At 40.0% G+C, this 22,424-nt stretch overlaps 1 protein-coding gene across 3 annotated transcripts in view; it reads left to right on the top strand.

The window, feature by feature from the left end:
• Window positions 1-22,424, top strand: part of WDFY3 (WD repeat and FYVE domain containing 3) — a 229,319-nt gene that overhangs the window by 63,682 nt on the left and 143,213 nt on the right. For all 3 annotated transcript variants that reach the window (XM_077814992.1, XM_077814993.1, XM_077814991.1), the window contains exons 9-11: window positions 1,804-2,271; window positions 3,658-3,759; window positions 17,188-17,381. In XM_077814992.1, coding sequence (XP_077671118.1) covers window positions 1,804-2,271; window positions 3,658-3,759; window positions 17,188-17,381 — 764 coding nt within the window. The remainder of the gene's footprint in view (window positions 1-1,803; window positions 2,272-3,657; window positions 3,760-17,187; window positions 17,382-22,424) is intronic.

Genomic DNA, 22,424 nt, shown 5'->3' with positions numbered 1-22,424 from the left:
AAATTGTTACCGTTAATTTACTACTATCTAATTCCTTTTTAATTTTTTCCCATCCCCTCTCAAACATCCCCATCCTGCCCGAGAAAACCTGTTAGAAGGCCAATAGTAGTATGTAGGCTTTTAGTGCAGACCAGTATAATCCTGTGTATGATAGGTTAGACTACATGACAAGTATTGTGTTACACAAATTTAACACAGCTTTTGAAAGTATTTGCAGCAATTATATCTTCTGTGACCCCAGTGTACTCTGATGATTGGACTAATGAGAGTATTACAGCATTAGAGAGGTATCCATGCAGTGCAAAACTATTAATGGCAAGGAAAATGTTTTCAAATATTGCAGATGTTGGCTCACATTTTGCATTTTTTAACCTTGACTATATCACAAAACTCACTCATGAATGGGGGTATACTTTCAGTATCTATAACCATTTGGATATGGAGGTTGAGGGCTTTATACTCTTTTCCTCATCCTTCTGTACCCAGATATAAGACCGAGAAACTATCCTGTTTTTCTGCAAATGATTGTCCATGTACATATTCTGCATATGTGCATATACTCAAGGATTCATGAAACTACAGACATATAATTGTGCCACAGAATTTCCCCATGTCGACAAAACCTTAGCTTGTTTGTGGTTGGTCTCACCAAACACTATAATTCTGTCACCACTGAGGGAAGTCTAACCCATGTTGCCAGGACCAGCCCCCAACACTGAGATAATATGAATCGAAAACAAGTTAATTGTACCAAGTGCCTGTACCGTCAGTTCAAAGCTCAAGGTGTTTGCACAATGTGAACAGCACAATTGCGTCGAAGGCCAAAAGTGCCTGTGATCAGCTTATGACTATTAATTCCACATCCCCTCTTAACCAGCCATACAGCAAATAACCCCATGCCAACTTATGGCCCTCTGCGACAATAACCACAAAGGAAAAAAAAGTAGAAGGAAATAGATTTTTTGCAACAGGAAAGAGCAGATTAAAAGAGGACGCTCTCTGCCTGTTGCTCTTACTTTAAAGGAGGGCATTTTGTTGGCCATCCAATCCCAGCTCTTGAAAGAATCTCTGGGAATCGAGCAAGAATGGCCTTCCTAAAGGAGGGCCACCACTGGTTGGCAGCATCTGTAGCCCACCCATGAATGTAATGCCAAACCCCCTGGTCCTGAAATATGGTCTAACTCTTTGTTCCACAAGTGACTTCCAAACTGTTCAGAGGTGGGGGAAGTTAAAAGAATGTGCATGTTACTGAGCTTTAATTTGGTCAACACTTTTTTGTTTTGACTGACATTACTACTTGTGATGTTATTGGGTGGTTGTTGGTGAGGGGGAGCTGCTGCATATCGTTCCAATCTCAGTCTGAGTTGGTGCAAAGTTTTCCATTATGGATCAAACAGTGCTTTTCAAAGAAGTAAATTTCCTACCTCAACTATGACCCGTTCAGATTTTTAATTGCTTAAATTGCATTTAGATTTTTTCATGTTCATTTACCCTTTGATCATTTAAAATACTATATCTTTAAGTTGTTACACATGCCAAAGTTTATTTTCAAAAAGAGACGCCATCTTAAGCAACAATAAATAATAGATCTTTCCATTCAGAATTGTGAAATAAGTGGAATTGTGAAATAAGTTCCTTTAAAGGATGTCTTAGTGTGTTCTTGCTTTTTGAAAAATCCATATTAGTAGAATTTGTTTCTACTTGTTGGGCTACAGAGAACAAATTGTTTGTTTACTTCATACTTCTCCCATAATGCAAATGAGTATAAAGAATTCTGTTTTTCCCCCTTGTTTCCTATTGTAGGTCATAGTGTGAGGAATATTCAAGCTTTCTCCGTCCTTCAAAATGCATTTTTGAAAGCAAAAACTAACTATCTTGCACAAATTATTCTGGATGCCATTACAAATATTTACATAGCGGACAATGCCAACTACTTCATCTTGGAATCACAGCACACCTTGTCCCAGTTTGCAGAGAAAATTTCCAAACTTCCAGAAGTGCAGACCAAATACTTTGAGATGCTGGAGTTTATTGTCTTCAGCTTGAATTATATTCCTTGTAAAGAACTGATTAGTGTCAGCATCCTCTTAAAGTCCAGCACCTCTTACCAGTGTAGCATCATTGCAATGAAAACACTTCTTAAGTTCACCCGTCATGACTACATCTTTAAGGATGTCTTCAGGGAGGTGGGGCTTCTGGAAGTGATGGTAAACCTTTTGCACAAATATGCAGCCCTTTTGAAAGATCCCACTCAGGCTCTCAATGATCAAGGTAGAGTGTTTTCTTTGTTGTTGTTTAAGTACATGTTTTTGGATGGTTAAGGAGACTAGTGTTGGGTAGCAGGGGCTAGTTCTGGTTAGTTGGGCCACCTGGGTTCTGTTCTCAGCACTGCCAATGAATTACTATGTGATGTTACGAAGCTCACTTAAACTCTCTGTGCTTGTTTTCTTATGTAAAATTATGGTAATGTTTATCCACCTTTAGAAAGTGCTTTAAGGTCCTCTAATGAAAGGTACTATATAAGTGCGAAGTATTTATTAAAAATATATAATAGCTGGAGTTTTCTACTTTAAAAAAACATATTTAATGTAACATTTTTAAGTTATTCTAGTACACGGCAAAAATTAACAAGTGGGAAATGCCATCTGTATAATTATATATTGATTATATATTGGCTTTCATCCCAGTTATCGCAGTAGTTTACAATGTGGACCTAACCTAGTAAAGTACTCTTGAAGCACAGACCTTTATTCTTGCATGAAGTCCCAGTGATTCACTTTTTCTCCATGGGAGAGTAAGGGTCCATGTTTGCAGAGCCCTTTCAAGCTTTGTGGGGCTATATTGCTATAAACACACAAACAAATCTCTTCATCCATCTCAGGTATTGAACACCTCTCACCTGTGCCATGTAACAGTTTATGGTAACTTGATTGTGTTTTCTGGCTGAAACTATATTTTGCTTGTCTCCATTCAGCCTATGACATGTCTAATGAATTTTATGCATCTGTTGCCTGTGGCATCTCAGCATCTGATATCATCATAAACCTTTTTAAACTGCTCAGACCATACTAAGTAACCAGCAATAGTTCATAATCAAATACTTGATGAAAAAATCTGCCTTACACCATGTCGTAGAGTTTTGTTAATGTGCATGGTGGTGGCCTACTAGATGAAGTCCTGAGCCTGCAGCTCCCACTGAAAAACACTTCAGTTCTTAAGAGTTCTACGCTTGTGCAGGGTAGATTCACACCCCATCTTGCTGTGAACTAAATATTTGTTTGAATAAGCCCTGAGGAAAGTTAAGATGACTTAACTAAAGGTGTGAAGTTAAAGCACATTAAATTCCAGTGTGCATGCCCTGTGGATTAAGCTAAAGCAAACTAAGGCAATTTTACTTCTGAATGAGAACATCTACAGATGGGTTTAATGTATTTTAACTTCACACCTTAAGTTAATTTGTCACAACTTTCCTGAGTGTGTGTGTGGATATGTCCTTAATGTGGTTTACAAGTTTGTTAGAGGATGGTTTTTGTGTGGAATCAAAAAAAAAAAAAAAAAATGGGATTGGTGAAAGGAACAAAACTTTATTTTTTAATCTTTAAAACAAAATCAGCTTTGTTGTTTTCAGTGCAATGAACTTTTGAAATTATTGTCTAGGGGATTCAAGAAACAACAGTTCTTTTGAGGACCAAAAGCAGCTAGCTTTATTGGTTATGGAGACCTTGACAGTACTACTACAAGGATCAAACACAAATGCAGGTAATTATAGAAGTTACATCAATTATGATAATGGTGGACTCTGAAGTGCATACTTAAAAGACATGATTTAAATGAGTGGTATTGACTGATTGGGCTAAATGTAAGATTGTCTGCATCAAATAGAATGCTTTTGACCTTGAAATACAACATATTAATAGTACAGCACTTTGTTATTACATTCAGTTTCTATGGTCAAAGTCTACTGATGATCTTGTCCCTGAGTCATGTATTGACTGTTGTGTGCTGCAGGAATTGAAAATATACTTTAATGTGACCTCATAGTTTTACTTTGTGTCCGTTATATTTTTAAGAGTAAAAAATCTATATAATACAGTTAAAACAATATAATGAAAGGACTATGAACAATTTCAGTCCGTTTAGTTATAGGGTTAGGTTTACCTATTCAACTTTTTACTAAAAATAAGCAACATGTATAGTTTATACTGTAAAATAGTAGCACGTTACTGAATATCTTATTTGCTTCTGAAATCACTGGACATGCACACAAATCGAGTAACTGAATATATAGATGTCGACTAAACACACCTTGCCATTTACTTGAGCTTATTCCAAATTTTCGTGTACCAGTTGTGTGCTCAGTTACATGTGTATTTTTGAAAATTAGGCCATTTCTAAACTCACCTTTTAATGTAAGTTACTTTATTGTGTATCAGAGGGGTAGCCATGTTAGTCTGTATCCACAAAAACGAGGAGTCCAGTGGCACCTTAAAGACTAACCGATTTATTTGGGCATAAAAAAAACCCCACTTCTTTTTCAGATGCGTGGAAGCTTCACACTCCATGCATCTGAAGAAGTGGAGTTTTTACCCATGAAAGCTTATGCATAAATAAATCTGTTCGTCTTTAAGGTGCCACCGGGCTCCTCGTTGTTCATTGTGTATTTCATCCTCAATATGTATCTAATTTACATATATGTGCCCTCTATGTAAATAAGAGGGAGAGGAAGCTGATAACTCTTTTAAATGCTGCCTCTTGCTGATGTATTTTTGAAAAAAAAAAAAAAAAACACTACAGAAATTAGCAGATATAGACCTAAAGCTCTTTAAAATGTCTTAAATCCTGCCCATTTCTTTTCCTCAACCCTCACTTCTGTTTCAAAGAACCTAGGGCTTTTTTACTTAGCAAAGAGAAATTAGAAGCTGTTAAAATGGTCCTGATTTGACTTTCTAAATTATAGTAAGCTTGAGAACAACCCAGCTGTGTTGGTAAAGCACTGTTGTGGCACACTGTCTGGACTGCTAGAATGTAACTTCTTATTTGTTTCCTTTTCCTTTCTGAAATTCAGCTTCCGTGTTTAACAGCAGTTTGCAGTCAGATGAAAGCATTATGTTAATCCTTCAGTCATGGTACTTTGTTCAGCAGCCTTTTACAGGCAGCTGAATTCTTTTGTGTATAAAAAGTTTAGCTGGGTGTATTGGTCAGTCTCTGATTTAGGTTTTCTGAATACAGATAAATTTGAAAGCAGACCAGTTGCTCATAAAACATTGTTTGGCTGCTAACCTGTAGTGTACCTGAGGGGTAGGGGGAAAGAATGAATTGCAAGTGAACGGGAACAACCTGGAAATTGCAGTGATATTTAATATTCAATGAGTATTTTCTGTATTTTAGCTTTGTCTGGTTGTGGATGTCACGCTTTCTGTTTTAAGTAACCTACACCACCTGCCCTTTGAAATAATTGACTTCAATAGGCTTTGGATGGGAAGCCTGTGTGAGGGGTAAAGCTGATGTCAGGCCTTAGGGTGGGAAGAATGACTGTTGAAGGAATGATCTATCCTTTATAACAAGCAAAAAAGGGAAGTAGAGATCAAAGGTTTTATTTGAAACTGGCGGAGACTAAGTAACAATAAAATAAAAGAAAAATAAAAGTTATAAACACAACATTTACAAGGAAATAACTTGTAAAAATGTATAGAAACTTACCTAAAAGCTTCAAAAATTTCCAGTGCTTGTCATAATGATTTTTAAGCAGAATTAATTTTTTCCTGACTTGATTTCTTTCTTCTGGCCTACAAGCAGGAAAGTGTAAGCTTCCCTGGATTTTACCTTGAAGAATGTGTGCTTGTGTATTTAAATTGATGACTTCTGTAATTTTGATGTGTGTCTAGCTACAGTCAGTGCCGTTAAATACAAAACAAATGAAAAAACCACCCAAATAAAGGATGATTACTGCACCATGTTGTTTACCTTTAATGTGGCTTGTGGTATCTTACTTGAAATGGAAGTGTTTCAAGTGCTCAATAAATGTTACGAATATAGGTGATAAATGTCTGAAATTTAAAAAAAAAATACTGTTTTCCTTAACAAAGTGAATTTACTTCACTCCCCGTTAGGGTATGAGTATCTCGTTTGATGCTGTATTAATGTTCTGTCCTTTTCTTATAAAATAGGTTACCTACCATACCGTGTTTCCGCAATGGATATCACTTCACACCTGCACCAAATGCAAACTGACATAATTCTGCTTGGCAGCCTGTCAACAACATTCCTAATAGTTACCCACTAAATTACCTTTTTGACAGTAACTATCAGGCTGTTTTATTCCTGCAACTTGTTGCTAGTAAAAGGAAAGCTTAAAATACATAGCGATGTAGAACAGTTTGTAGTTGGAGTATATTATTTTGTTAATGACTGTCAAGGTTCTTCCCCACTCTGAACTCTAGGGTACAGATGTGGGGACCTGCATGAAAACCCCCTAAGCTTATTTTTACCAGCTTAGGTTAAAACTTCCCCAAGGTACAAACTATTTTACCTTTTGCCCGTGGACTTTATCACTGCCACCACCAAACGTCTAACAAATATATAACGTGGAAAGAGCCCGCTTGAAAACGTCTTTCCCCCCCAAAACCCTCTCCAAACCCTACACCCCCTTTCCTGGGGAAGGCTTGATAAAAATCCTCACCAATTTGTGTAGGTGAACACAGACCCAAACCCTTGGATCTTAAGAACAATGAAAAAGCAATCAGGTTCTTAAAAGAAGAATTTTAATTGAAGAAAAAAAGTAAAAGAATCACCTCTGTAAAATCAGGATGGTAAATACCTTACAGGGTAATCAGATTCAAAACATAGAGAATCCCTCTAGGCAAAACCTTAAGTTACAAGAAGACACAAAAACAGGAATATACATTCCATTCAGCACAGATTATTTTATCAGCCATTTTAACAAAACAGCATCTAATGAATATCTAGCTAGATTATTTACTAAGTTCTAAGACTCCATTCCTTTTCTGTTCCCGGCAAAAGCATCACACAGACAGAGAGAACCTTTGTTTCTCCCCCCATCCAGCTTTGAAAGTATCTTGTCTCCTCATTGGTCATTTTGGTCAGGTGCCAGCAAGGTTATCCTAGCTTCTTAACCCTTTACAGGTGAAAGGGTATTTCTTCTGGCCAGGAGAGATTTTAAAGGTGTTTATCCTTCCCTTTATATTTATGACAATGACGAAGTACAGAATGGAATATGTCTTTGGTTTCACATCAGATAACCTTGATAACTAAATTGTGATTTTTTTCCAATCATACATTTATATATTTATCCCTAACTTATGGAATAGAAAATTAAATTCAGTACACTGGATATTCCCTATACAGTATAAAAAAAATATATTTACAAGATTAAAATTTCTTCCATAAACTGTGTAGTGCAAAACAATAATCCCATTTCCCCTTAGTTGATATTGTAGCACTAACTCTGTTACAGTAGAACCTTGCTAATTACCATGTCTGGAAGACATATTGTGAATTACTCAATGTGGCAAATTAGCAAGTAAACAGGTGTTTTAAAAAACAATTGGAATAATGCATCAGAATGGTTAGTTCCTTTGTTTTGATAATTCCATTTTAATGTGATATTGCGTGATATACTCAAGTGTTTTAAAGTTCACTTTGTAAAAGTAATGGAAATCTTATTAATATCTTCCTATTACATCTTGGCAGAGAGTTGTGTTGGGTGGCTACCAGTTTTTCTATAGATTACAAATCAGATTTATTTTAATTATGATTAAGAAAGTATTTCCATTATGAGCCTGTATTTTTAGGTGTTCATAGCTTTCTCTAAAAATTACTTTATCAGGCTGACCTCTTGCATTGTTTAGTCTAAGTATAGAAATAAATTTTTGGAAAGTTTTGATAAAATTTTGTTTTTCCATTTTGGAGATATGCAAAAGTGAAAATGTGGTTGCTAGTCAGAAGTTGTTACAGGTACTATTTTACACTTGGATGACTGAAATTGTTTCTTTAGGGGTAGAAAAAATGGAAACTGAAAACTTAAGCATCAGAATTAATGTCAGACAATTTATGTAAAATTTTATTGGCAATTTAGAACACTAAGTATCATTTGAAAATATTATGTTGTGTATATGTAGCAGATATTTTTCCCTTATTAATTTAAGGGAAACACTTGCTCACATTCGTGTGAATAATGTGTGATGGTTTCAGCAAGGTGTCTGAAATGCAGTTAGTATATCTTAGAGTTCCTGACTTTTGTTCCATCCAAATATCTGTAAGGGTAAAATAGGTCTTGCTAACCTTGAATCCACTGAAAATTGTTTTAGAAATAGTAACTTAGGCAAAGTAGGAGGCTGTGAAGAAAAAGGTAAAGTGTAAGGTGGAACATAAAATCAAGACATAGGAAACTAAGTAGTAAATGGAGGCCTATTTGTCAGCATGCAAAGAGGTTAATACTGGAAAATCCCAGTGTCTGTTGTAGGTTTTTTGGTGGTCAATTATATGGAAGACAAGGTTGTCTAGTATGGTGCCCAGAATTGCTGTTTATTAACATTAATTAAGTATGACAAGACTAGATTGTGAGGAACTCCACCAGAAACTAATGGAACTACAGTAGGTAATTGGAAAATATAATAGCAGATAAAATTAAAAGCAGACAAATGCGACTCAGCGCACTTTGGAAGTGAAAATTAGATTACTCAAGCATACTGACAAGTTGTAACTCTTCAGAGGAAAAAAAATCATGCTGAGCAACTTGATGGATGAAAGAAGCAAGTTAGGCTCTATTAAGGAGGTTATCAAGAATAATACAGGATATATTACAGTTGTATTATATGAATTAATTATACACTTTTACCTTGAATGTTGTATTCAGTTTTGATTGTTTTATCTCAGAAAAGGCACAATAGAAATGGAAAAGAACCAGAGAAGGGTGACAAAAAATACTTGTTATGGAGAGCTTCCATGAAAGGAGAGATTTAAAGAATCAGGATTACTTGAGATTAAGAGGAGATATAGTATAAGTATATAATAATGAATGGTGTGTCCGATGGATTTTTAGCTGGTATGTAATAATTTATTGATATTATGGTGGGCTTGATAGGGGTGTTTTCTGTGTGACTGTATTGGTAATGAACAGGAATGAATCTTGAAAAATGAGGAGGATGGAAAAAGTGTCTCAAGAAGTTACCCCGCAACAAACAGGACTGCTAAAGGACAAAACAGGAACAGTTGGCTCTGAGAACTCTGGCTTGATTTCCTGGGAAGCCTAGGTGGACTGCTTTTGACAACAAGGGTCAAAGTCTGAGAACACAGAAGAACCAAAGAACTATATCAGGGTTTGAAAGGCACCCTCTCTCAAAAGAGATGTGATGGTAGTTCAGGGGAACCAGCCTGAGATACAGGATCAGCTGGGGGTGTCTCTAAAAGGTAGGCCTACTTAGATCACCATCACAGGATGATAGGGCTTTAGGTAAGATGACATATATGTAGCCAGTTTTTAAAATTCATTTTCTCTCAAAGCTTTGTTCCTACTGCTAAAATCATACTTTTATTTTAAGAAAGCTGCCTGGTCACCAGCTCCTGAAGGGAAGACCCTCAGGTGCCTGATCTTAGTTGGAGCTGCAGGATCAGAATGGTACATATAAAATACTGTAGCCCAGGGTCTGGTCTAGAAGTAGGAGAATTGCAAAATTCCACCCCAGGATATGTGAAGGCACGAGGCCTGACACCTGACGGAATGTGCTCAGAGGGTATGTCTACACTGCAAGTAAAAACCCGTGGCTGACCCATGCCATCTGACTTGGGCTCATGGGGCTCGGGCTGTGGAGTTGTTTCATTGGAGAGCTGACTTCCGAATTCAGGCTGGTGCTCAGGCTCAAGAACCCTGTGTGGTGAGAGGGTCACAGAGCTCAGGCTGCAGCCCAAGACCAGAAGCCTACACTGCAGTGAAACAGTCCCACTGCCCAAGCCCCATGAGCCAAAGTCAGCTGGCAGAGGCTAGCTGTTGGTTTTTAATTGCAGTATAGACGTATCCAGAGACCACAAAAGAGAGAGAGGTGCCGTTAGCTCTGTGACTGTGTCAAAGGCCAATCAGCCTCTCATTTTACCATGTCCATTAATATTAGTATCAGATCCAAGAGACATAAGATAGAGCTGGAGGGAACAAATTGGAAATGGATAGAAAGAAGAAGGTTTATACTCTTATACATTAATTAAGAAAGTAATCTGGAGTTAACTAATTGTTATCCTAGCTACAAAGGTTATTAATACTCATGCTTCAGTACTTAAACAAGTCATCCTTGAGGGTCAGGAAGAAAATTGTCCCTCTTAGTTTATTCATGGTTATTCATGTGCATTACGGGAGTTTTACTTTAAGCATCTGGCATAGGCCATTATTGAAAGTATTAGAATAAGTGCCACTGATCAGTTCCAGTATGGCCCCTGCTAAGTTCCTAACATCATCTCAAGTTATTACATATACTGTATTTTTTCTTAGGTTTAATAGTCAGTTTTTTGAAGAACAAAAGCTTAAGAAAGCAATTGCTCGACCGGTGGCATACCAGGTTGCCAGAGGCTGTTGCTTGTTGAAGGTGACAGTCTGTTTCAGTGATAAAACAATCATCATTAGGGCTCCATGTCTGTCATGGAGGTTGCAGATGTCAGGGATTCCATGACTTTCCGTGACTTCTGCAGAGGTCGGTGTGGCTGTCCCCAGGGACAGCCATGCCGGCTGCTGCTGGAGCGGCCCCGGGGACAGCTGCACTGTCCACTGCTCAGGCGGTCACCAGGGCTGGTGCAGTATGTGTGCTCTGGTCCATCACTCTAAGTGTGGCAGACCCAAAAGTAAAAAAGAGAGCTTTTAAAATACAAAAAGCAACTGTTAGGATTCCCTACCTAGAGGCAATCCAAAATGATGTTGGAGATTAGATGAGGTTGAAGTTTTCCCCAACTCTGGCCTGCCTTATGAAGGTGGCCTTCTGTCAACACATGTATTGTATTATGAGGGGAACCAAAGGTGGTTCTTCGAGAGGTGTCCCTCTGGGTGCTCCACGGTAGGTGTCAGTGCGCCCCTGCGCCATTGTTTGGAGATTTTTACAGCCGTATCCATATCGGCCACACCTGCACGGAACCTTCCTCACATACCAGTCTTGTCTTAACAGTGCGCGTGCACGGCCAAACTCCTCAGTTCCTTCTCTACCGTCCCCGGCCGGAGTCGGACCTACAGCAGACTTGTTAAAACTTTTTCTCTTACCCATTCTACGTCCTTTTTTCCCTTACTTTAGCACTTAGTTACTGGGTAAGTTCATCCCTTTTTAAAAAAAAAAATTAGTTCCTGCTTATTCCTCTCAGCCTCCAGCCGACGCTAATATGCCTGGCTCCCCAGGATTTAAGCGGTGCACTACATGCAGGGATGCCATCCCTATCTCATATGGTCACTCCCAGTGTATAAAATGCCTGGGGGAGTCCCTCATTCCTCAAAAATGTGCCCGTTGTTCCAAATTAAAATCCAGGGCGCACAAAGATTGAGAACTCCACCTGAAAATGATTATTGGACAGAAGTCACTCGGACCTGCTTCTGACCCAGGTATGGGCTCGTCAGTGAACCGCAGCCCTCCCACCTCCAAAAAGGACAAAAAAAGAAAACACCTGCCTCCCTTACCCATAAGGGAAACATTGCAAGCAAAAAGGTTGCTGAGCAGGTCTATTTCTTCTATGCAGACCTTTTCTCGGCTCAGCACCTTTCATGTGCTGGTTCCCCTGGCATCACACTAATCCCACCTCTGGCTGTGGTGACGGCGCAAGCTCCCGGTGCCGAGGCTTCAAGTTGCCTGCCTCTCTCATGGCACCGTCTGGCACCGCAATGGACACTGTGCCAGCACAGAGGACCTTGCCACAACAGATCCAGGCTGCGCTTACCTTGCCAGCACCACCGACCTCAGCGAATGCATTGAGCGCTATGGTGCAGAGAACGTCCATGCCGAACGACCCTCCCGTGCCACAAGCGCTCCTAACAGAGGGTTTCTCTCGCACAGGCTCTCAGGCACCACAGTTCATTGGTTCACCAGACCTGGTTCACCTAACCTACAGTTACCTCTACTTGACACCTATTTTTCTCCAGACATTCGCATGCAGTCCGGACACCTGTCTCCGGCTGTATCTCACTTTTCTAGTGATGAGGAAGCCATAGTGCAGGGAGATTTTTCACCATACCAGTTCTCTCAGTCACAGAGCCAAATCAGCACTTGTCACAGAAAATCTAGGTCTTTGTTCATCAAAGACCTCCCTCTCTGGTATACAAACCCATGGATGGCACCACCTATGCCTTTCCCCGGTCAGTGGTAATACGGGATCCATGAGCACCATATAAGTGATTCCACTGTGATCCCCAAGATGCCAAAAATAGGAGCAATGCCACCCCGCCGCCGCCACCACCAGTGCATATGGCTATGAATGAGACACAACAACAAGCTGTTACTCCACACTTTGATGAACATGCTACACATGCTTCCCCAACCCTTGTGGAGCCCATATCCACGCAGGATGAGGCTATACTGCCTCACCACCAACACTGTTGGATGATTTCTTAAAATTTCAAGACCTATTCGAAAGAGTCGCCAGTGAGTTGAGGATTAATCTGGAGGAAGTTTTCTGAAAACCAGCATGAGTTGACTGATATCCTGCAACCTTCCTCCACATCCAAGATTGCTTTACCTATAAATCCAGCCATTATGGATCCTGCCAAAACTATATGGCAGACACAGGCTACTGCCAGACCTACCTGTAAGCGAGCTAACTGTAAATATTTTATTCCTTCCAAAGGGTCTGAGTTCCTTTTTACTCACCTAGCACCAAACTCATTGGTAGTAGAGGTAGCTAACCAAAAGAACAAAGAACAGTTCCCAGATCTACCCCAACTGATAAAGACAGTAAAGGGCTGGACCTGCTTGGTCGTAAAGTGTAGGCTTCATTCACATTACAATTCTGGATATCTAATTATGCGGCCGTTCTGGCAAAACATGACCACAGAAATTATGAGTAACTCATGGACTTTATTGATGACATTCCAGAGTGGGGGGAAAAAAAACAACACCATCAGTTTAAAACCATAGTCTCTGACGGACAAATCATCTCCTGTACCGCACTACAAGTTGCCCACTTGATGTTGCTAACACAGCTCAAGGTCCACTGCTACAGCAGCCGTGATGCATCGAGCTTCATGGCTTTCATAGTCTTCTTTTCCTTGCGAGGTTCAGAATATCATGGAAGATCTCCCTTTTGATGATGATAAAACTATTTGCCAGTAACACCAATGATGTGCTTCGCTCCATGAAGGACTTGAGAACGACATTATGGTCTCTCTGTATGGCAAACCCTACAAATAGGAAGAGACCATACAGATACCAACCTTCTCAACATCCATGCTACCCACTGTATACTCCAGAAAGTCATAGACAATGTGAACAACAACATCCGTGACCAGGATATCAATGTCGCCATACCAATTCATCGGCTCCATGTCAGCCCCCTCCCACTAACAAGCAAATGTGAAGATGTGACCAACAGTATAGAAAACATCATCCCTACTTCAGTGCCCATTTCTCCCACCCCCACCCCCACCCTTGGTCCCCAAACAACTGCTCCACCAAGAGGTTCATCATCTCCTCCAATTAGGAGCAGCGCCTGACCAACACAGAGGAAAAGGGTTCTGCTCCCATTTCTTTTGAACACAAAAGAAAACTAGGGGATGACGACCCATTCTCTAGCTCAGATGCCTCAATAAATTCATTAAATAAAATTAATAATAATAATTAAAAGGTGACACTTGCAACCATAATTCCAGCACTGGAGCAGGGAGATTGGATTTTCAGCCCTCAACCTGCAGGATGCTTATGTTCCTGTGACCATACATCCTGCCCACAGACATTTTATTTGCTTTGTTCTGGGCTCACAACACTACCAGTACAGGGTCCTTACCTTTTGGCCTTTCGACCGGAAAAAAACTTGTCTTTTCCAAACTCGTCGCAGTCATAACAGCTCATCTCATAAAGAATCATAATTTTTACTTACCTCGACAACTGTCTTTTCAAAGCCAGGACTCTCCAAGAAGCCATTCAGTCCACACAACAGACAGTCCACTGTTTCCATGCTCTTGGCCTGCGAATGAACAAAGAAAATCTTCATTCACTCCCACCCAACAACTGGAGTTCATAGCAGCACATTTCGACTCATGCAAAAGAATATCATCTCTCCCACTCCACCTTCTTAACACTATCAACCTTTTCATTCCCAAGCTGTGCAACAGTTCACAAGTGGCTACACGAGCTTGCCTGCAACTCTGAGGCCACATGGCCTCTTGCAGTTTTGTAGTCAAGAAAGCTCGCCTCTGTTTCCAGAGTTGGATTCCACTGTCTACAGACTGAATGTCCATGGTCTGAACAAACTTTTATACAGACCTCCCAGAGTCTAGGACTCTCTCTACTGGTGGACATTGCCTCACAACCTTTGCTATGGGTCCCCTTTCTACAGGGCGTCCCATTGGTTGTCTTAACTACAGTCACATCCCTTACGGTATAGGGAGTACACATGCCCCAATACGCTACCCAGGGTCTTTTGTCTCCTGCCGAGACATCCCTTCACATCAACATCTAGAACTCTGAACAATACGCAATGCCTGCCTCCAATTTCTCTTTTCATATAAAACCAACGTATCAGGATAATGTCCGACAATATTGCCTTCATCTTCTATGTAAACGGGGGGAAGGAGGGTGATCCCACTTCCTTTGTACATAAGCGATGAAATGATGGAATTGGTGTCTCATACTTACATGGCTCTCTCAATACCACCACTACAACTTCAGCAGAAGATTTCCCATAGACCATGAATGGGAACTAAACGAGGATATAGTACTAGACATATTCCACACATAGGGATACCCAACCGCAGACCTTTTGACAACTGCAGCAAACAAGAAATGCCCAAGATTTTGTTCCAAAGTGGAACTAGGCAAACACTCCTCAAGGGATGTGTTCATGTTCCCATGGAACACCGACATAATGTATGCATTTCCCCGATACCGCTCATACACAAATAATTGATAAAAATACGAACACACCAAGCCAGGGTCATAATGATGGCCCCACATGGCCCAGACAGGCATGATATCCTTTCCTTACCATGATGTCGCTTTCTGCACCCATCCCACTACCCTCTGCCTGAATCTCTTGTCCCAACAACAGGGTCTACTACTCCACCGCAATTTAACCATGTTACACCTCAAGGTTTGGCTCCTTCATGGTTCTCTCATGCCGAGTGAACTTGCTCGGAGCAGGTTCAAAATGTACTCCTTCATAGCACAACAAATTCTACATGCACCACCTGCCTTTATAACTGGACAAGATTTACACACTGGTGGGTTGTCACAAACACCGCTCCTTTTTTCCGTGCCTCTCCCACTAATACTTAATTTAATCTATAATAGGCTCTCCCTCAGTCCCATCAAACTCCACTTGGCCGCAATTACAATGTTCTGTGATGCCATCGACGATAGGACTATCTTTGCTTATCCCATTAATAAGTGATTCCTTAAGGGACCCCAAACCTTATATCACGCATCAAACTGTCTAATCCGTCCTGGGACCTCCCCTTAGTCTTAACATGCCTAACCCAAAACCATTTGAACCATTGTGGGGAGGGATAGCTCAGTGGTTTGAGCATTGGCCTGCTAAACCCAGGGTTGTGAGTTCATTTAGGGCCATTTAGGAATCTGGAGCAAAAATTGGGGATCCATGGCGGCCGCAGTGGCCTTTCTACATAACGTCCCCCTTTAAGGACATTGCCAGAGATGCCATTTGAGCTTTTGAAAATAGGTTTGCAAAACATTATGCTCTTACACAGGGACCCATTACCAATACGCGTGTGGACAGAGCTGTTCTGTCTACTGCATTCCTTCCAGATCCAAAGTCCCTACCTCCTTGAGAGATACTGCTCTTCAGTCACCTACAGTGGAGCACCCATAGGGACACCTCTTGAAGAAGAAGAGGAGGAGGTTACTCACATGTGCAGTAACTAACGTTCTTTGAGATGAGTGTCTCTGTGGGTGCTCCACTCCCCACCCTCCTCCCCTCTACTTCGAAGCTGGGGCAGTCTCCGTTGTAGAGAAGGAACTGAGGAGTTTGGCCGCGCATGCGCACTATTAAGACAAGACTGGTGTGTGAGGCAGGCTCCGCGCATGTGCGGCTGATACGGGTACTGCTGTAAAAATCTCTGAATAGTGGTGTAGTGGCGCACCGACACCTACAGTGGAGCACCCAGGGACACTCATCTCCAAGAACGTCAGTTACTGCACAGGTGACACGTTTTTGTTTAACGATTGGGAAAATGAAAGGAGAAATGATTGAGACCCCCTCTTCAAAGAAAACAAAATTCTGTTAACCCTTACTTTAAAAAAAAAGGGGGGGGGAGTAGGTAATAAGAGAAAGTAACTGGTTTTTTATTTAAATTTATTGATATTATATTATGTTATTTATTTAAAGTGTTAGATGTAGTGTAGGTGTCCTCCCTGAATGATTAGATTTTTACATGTTCAGGGAATTAAGCTGTAGAAAATACTGTAAAAGGACTGAGCCCATCTTCAGTTACTACCACTACTACTACTACTAATTACTACTAATAATTTGTTACAGAGTAACACCCAGAAGCCTAATTAGAATTGGGGTTCTGTTGTGTTAAGAACTGTACAAGCATATTATGACAATCACTGCTTTTTAACAGTTTACCGTTTCTATGGTCATGGGTCAGAGAAAAAATAATATGGGTCCATCCCACCACTCTTTGAACTGTAGCATGAAAGAAGTGAATAACCAGTGTTGAAGCCTTCTGTAAGAGTGACATGGAAATTCTTAGAATTGGACTATAAAATTACCCCAATGGTAACTTTGAACATAAAATATTCCAGGGGAGAATACAATTAGAATTCCAGTTAACTGTGATCAGCTCATTTTCATATAAAAAGCTGTTGTAAACTTCTGTGTGATCGATGAAAATGGTCACTGAATTTGTACTGGTGAAGAATGAAGCATTTTATGTTCAGTTATACGCTGATAGTGCACTTGAACAAATACAAGGTTTTGATACAGTATCTTGTGTTTTTTCTCCCGTTTTTTTTTTTTTTTCTTACGCTATAGGTATTTTCAGGGAGTTTGGTGGTGCAAGGTGTGTACACAATATAGTGAAGTATCCACAGTGCCGACAGCATGCACTGATGATTATCCAGCAACTGGTGTTATCACCTAGTGGGGATGATGATATGGGCACTTTATTAGGGCTGATGCACTCAGCTCCACCTACAGAACTACAACTGAAGACAGATATATTACGGGTAAGTGCAATAAAACTTAATACTTTCCACTCCTAAACTACTTATGAAATTCCAACTTTAAAAATTTAGAATATACACTGTAGAACTACTTTTATTTTATGCATGATGGTATTCAGATATTGAAAACAATTCAATGACTTAAGAATTAAAATCTTATACAAATCAGATCTCAAATTTTTAAACACAGCTGGCAAAAAAGAGACCAGTATGTATTACATTTGTTATCATTAGGTGTAATGATTACTGGTGGATGGGAAATGAAGTTCTAAAAGCAGTCTCTTTCCATCTGGCTTTAAGAAATTATTTAGGTCCAATTAAAAAGCAACGTAACACGCACACGAACTGAAGCATATTTTTAGTGCCGTACTTGAATTTTTCCTTGGCAAAATCTCATTTTTTGTAAACAGAGCCAGAGTTGTTGTTAAATGAAAATTTTATAACTAGATCTGGGCCAAAACTGGGTCACGGAGAACAAACCCCCAGATTTTGCGCTGGAGGCTTGTTTCGTGATATGGAATGAACACTGTTTTCTCAGCCCAGCTTGGTTTACCACAAGCCCTGACCATGGTGGAAATGTGTCCAATAAGTATAAGAAAATATGGAGAATTCATCTTTCACTACTAGCTTTACATACAAATACTCTTTAGATTTTGTGAGCTGATTGCTGGTTAGGTGAGATGGATATTAATGTAGCCTTAAAAATTTTAAGGTTTCTTGTATAGAGATTAGGTAATGCGTAGACATCTTAGAGTTGTAGAAGATTAAACATAGAGAGAAGTGGTGAAATTGTGTATGATGTGTATATCACTCAGTTAGACTTTTTCAGTAGTGATATCTACCGTCCAGCGTGATGGTTTACATTTTTTTGGTGTAGTAGCACATGAAAATATGATCTTTGAAAACATGTGCCTTCGAGAGAGCTTTAATGGTATCGCGTTAAGGCTTTGAGTTTTTGATTTTCACTTGAATACAAATACCATACTATCAAACTGCAAGTTTCAATTACTCAACTACAGAAGCAATTATTTACCTATTCAGAAAATATTGATACATCAGGAACAGGCTGATAATGAACTTTATTGTTACTGGTAACAATTCAGATTATTTGAGAAGCAAAGGGAAATCTATAGTCTGTCTCAGAATCTGAAAATTACTTTGTTAAAGAGGCTGCTCAAAGGAGCCCTAAGTCAACTGTGTAATACTGTTGCAAAAAAAGCAAATATCATTCTGGTATGTATTAGGGAGTGTTGCAAGCAAGACACGAGATGTAATTCTTCTACTCCCTTCTGGGCTGATAAGGTCTCAACTAGAGTATTGTGTCCAGTTCTGGGCACCACATTTCAGGAAACATGGATAAATTGGAGCAAGTCCAGAGGAGAGCAACAAAAAATGATTTAACGTCTAGAAAGCAAGACCTATGGGGAAAGATTGGGGGGGATGGGGGAATAATTTGTTTAGTCTGGAGAAGAGAAAACTGAGGTGGGACATGACAGTTTTCAAGTACATAAAAGGTTGTTACAAGGAGGAGGGTGAAAATTGTTCTTCTTAACCTTTGCAGATAGGACAAGAAGTAATGGGCTAAAATTGCAGCAAGGGCGGTTTAGGTTGGACATTAGGAAATACTTCCTGTCAGGGTAGTTAAGCACTGGAACAAATTGCCTGGGTAGATTGTGGAATCTCCGTCATTGAAGGTTTTTAAGAACAGATTAAACCAGGGGTTCTCAAACTTCATTGTGCCGAGACCCCTTCTGACAACAAAAATTACTACACGATCCCATGAGGGGAGACCAAATCTTCAGCCCAAGCCCTGCACAGGGTGGCAAAGACCAAGGGCTTGAACCCCAGGTGGGAGGCCTGTAACCTGAGCCCTGCCACCCAGGGCTGAAGCCCTTGGACTCGGGGTTGGGCTTCAGCCCCAGGGCTTGGGCTGTGGGACTCTGGTGCTTTGGGCCCCAGCAAGTCTAATGCCAACCCTGGCGACCCCATTAAAACAGGGTCATGACCCACTTTGGGGTCCTGACCCACAGTTTGAGAACCGCTGGATTAAACAAACACCTGTCAGGAATGGTCTAGTTATTGCGTAGTCCTGCCTTGAATGCAGGGGACTGGACTAGACGACCTATTGAGATCGCTTCCAGCCGTACACTTCCATGATTCATCTCGTAAAGTTCAACTCAACTGAACAGATTTTTTTTTTTCATTTTGTGCTAGAATTTAAGAGAAATTAACAATGTACAAGGATTTGATTAAAATTTTAACACTCTTTTTCCTGAAGTCAGATGTTGAATATTAGCCCTGTAGAGAACAACTGAGAACTAGTACACTGAATTCAGATGTTTCAATTTTAAATGGAGCATGTAGAAATGAAAAACTCATAAATTCTTCTCTTGGAGTTAGTCTGTTAGAAAGCTCTGACATTAAATGTGTCTTGCTTTGACGATACCAAGCTGGGAGGGGTTGCAAGTGCTTTGGAGGATAGGATTACAATTCAAAATGATCAAGACAAACTGGATAAATGGTCTGAAGTAAATAAATAGGATGAAATTCAATAAGGACAAATGCAAAGTACTCCATTTAGAAAGGAACAATCAGCTGCACACATACAAAATAGGAAATGACTGCCTAGGAAGGAGTACTGCATAAAGGGATCTGGGGATCATAATGGACCATAAGCTAAATATGAATCAACAGTGTAACGCTATTGCAAAAAAAGCAAACATAATTCTGGGATATATTAGCAGGAGTGTTGTAAGTAAGACGCAAGAAGTAATTCTTTTGCTCTACTCCGCACTAATTAGGCTTCAACTGGAGTATTGTGTCCAGTTTTGGGTGTCATATTTCAGGAAATGTGAATGAATTGGAGAAAGTCCAGAGAAGAGCAACAAAAATGATTAAAGGTCTAGAAAACATGACCTGTGAGGGAAGATTGCAGAAATTTGGTTTGATTAGTCTGGAAAAGAGAAGACTGAGAGCGGACATGATAACAGTTTTCAAGTATGTAAAAGGTTGTTACAAGGAGGAGGGAGAAAAATTGTTCTTAACCTGAGGATAGGACAAGAAGCAATGGGCTTAAATTGCAGCAAGGGAGGTTTAGGTTGGACATTAGGAAAAGCTTCCTAACTGTCAGGGTGGTTAAGCACTGGAGTAAATTGCCTAGGGAGGTTGTGTAATCTCCATCGTTGGGGATTTTAAAGAGCAGGTTAGACAAACACCTATCAGGAAAGGTCTAGATAATATAGTCCTATCCTGAGTGGAAGGGGCTGGACTAGATGACCTCTCGAGGTCCCTTCCAGTTCTATGATTCTAAGATTCTGTGACAATCAGTTGGCATGTCAAGTAAAAGAAATTCAATGAAAGACAGAAAACTAGTTAAGTTAGTGAATTATGTTGGAGAACATCAGTTTTGATATCTGTAGGGGGGCTTTAAGAGCATTTTCAATAAGTAATTTATAGACTGACCACGCATAGTTTGCAGTCTTTGGCTCTTACATTAGAACTTGCTTGTGCTAACATTCAGTTAAGCTATCACCTTGTTTTAGCTGATAGGCTGTGGGAATTCTCATTCACCGTGAGAGGCATTAATTTACTGAGTAATTCTCACCCATAATGGTACAACAGAGATAATTTAGTACTAGAATCCAAGGGCTGGTGTCACAATCCTACAGTTAGGTTCGACTTTCCTTTTTTTTTCTGTTAACTAGTGGGTTTTTTTTCCTTTCTGTTCTAATTTTTGTCCTTCCATATGTAACAGCAGAAGTTAGTCTCAGGTAGCCCAAGCCATCTGCCCCATTCAGTATTGGTGCTCCGCAGGCAGGTCAAGACAGGCTACTATCTACCATAACATCTTGGTCCGGCCCAAATGTTTATAGCTTTGTTAGAGGTCGGTAAGCACTTGGCTAACTGTGGGAGTCTTGTACAGCTCTTTCATTTCAAGGTGTCACTGTCAAAATGATTGCCAGATTTCTGGTTCCTCTTGCCTTGGAAATCTCTTCAGCCCCCACTGCTCCCACAAATTCTGCTCAATAGCTTGAACCATTTCAATTTCCTTAAATCCACCTGTGGTTGTTCAGTACCTCCAACATATTGTCTGATTGTTCTAGTCCACACTTTGCCTGCTGAGCTCTCTTTCTTTATTCAATTTACTCAGACTCACCTGATTCCCTGCTATCTGTGTGCTCAGTCAGCACCGTCCCCAATGACTTGGAGGAATCTGACCCACCTTCAGTGACCTACAAGCACAAAGCAAAGGTTAAGGATGTAGAGTTGGATTACAGTTCTGATTAAAATAAGAAGACCAAGTATCTCTTTGGTCTTTCTTGGAGTTTTCTAAAGTTATCTCATATTTGGATGACATTGGCAGATTATTTAGTGAGAATAGTCTCCTGATATCCTGTAGGAAGATGAAAAATCTGCGACTTTTGTAGTTACTTTTAAAACAGAGGTTAAAAAGTGTATAGTTTTCCAACCTCTGAATCCTTAAATAAAATCTTACTCTGGCTTTTCTCTGCAAAGGTCCATAAGTAGAGAATACCATAATCATTGTAAAAGTCAAAAAAATTGAAGCTGAGAAACTCATTTCTGTCCCCAGAGTATATGCTTCCATTTCTTAGTGATTTCAACATAAACCCTGTAGCTGAGCATGTAGCTGTTCTTAAAGGACCCTGCTGGCAAGCAAGTTAGGCAGTGCTTCTAAAAGGGACCTTGAACCTGGTTTTTATGATCCGAACAGCATCAGCAATGAATGAGTTCTCTGCCCAGCACTGGGTCAGATTTCCTTCCACTCTTGAAACAAAGTCAAGGGATTAAATGAGTGAACAAAAACTTTAATGTGGCTGGACTAAAAGCTGTCTATGTAAAAATGACACCACTGTAGTCAACCATCCTGCTTCCTGTGAGTATTCAGAATTATGTCTGCTCACTTAAGTTTCAGAAATAAGATTTTTAACACTTTTTACCTTTGTTTTTTAGCTGTGGGAGAAGGAGTTGGATTCTGTGTGTAGAGGCTTCCAAAGTGTCTGGAAAGCCTTTGGCTGCTTCAGTGTT

The sequence above is a fragment of the Eretmochelys imbricata genome, chromosome 4 (assembly GCF_965152235.1).
Source record: "Eretmochelys imbricata isolate rEreImb1 chromosome 4, rEreImb1.hap1, whole genome shotgun sequence".
NCBI lineage: Eukaryota > Metazoa > Chordata > Testudines > Cheloniidae > Eretmochelys > Eretmochelys imbricata.
The sequence above is the reverse complement of the archived record's forward strand: the minus strand, read 5'-3'. Positions and strand labels throughout refer to the sequence as shown.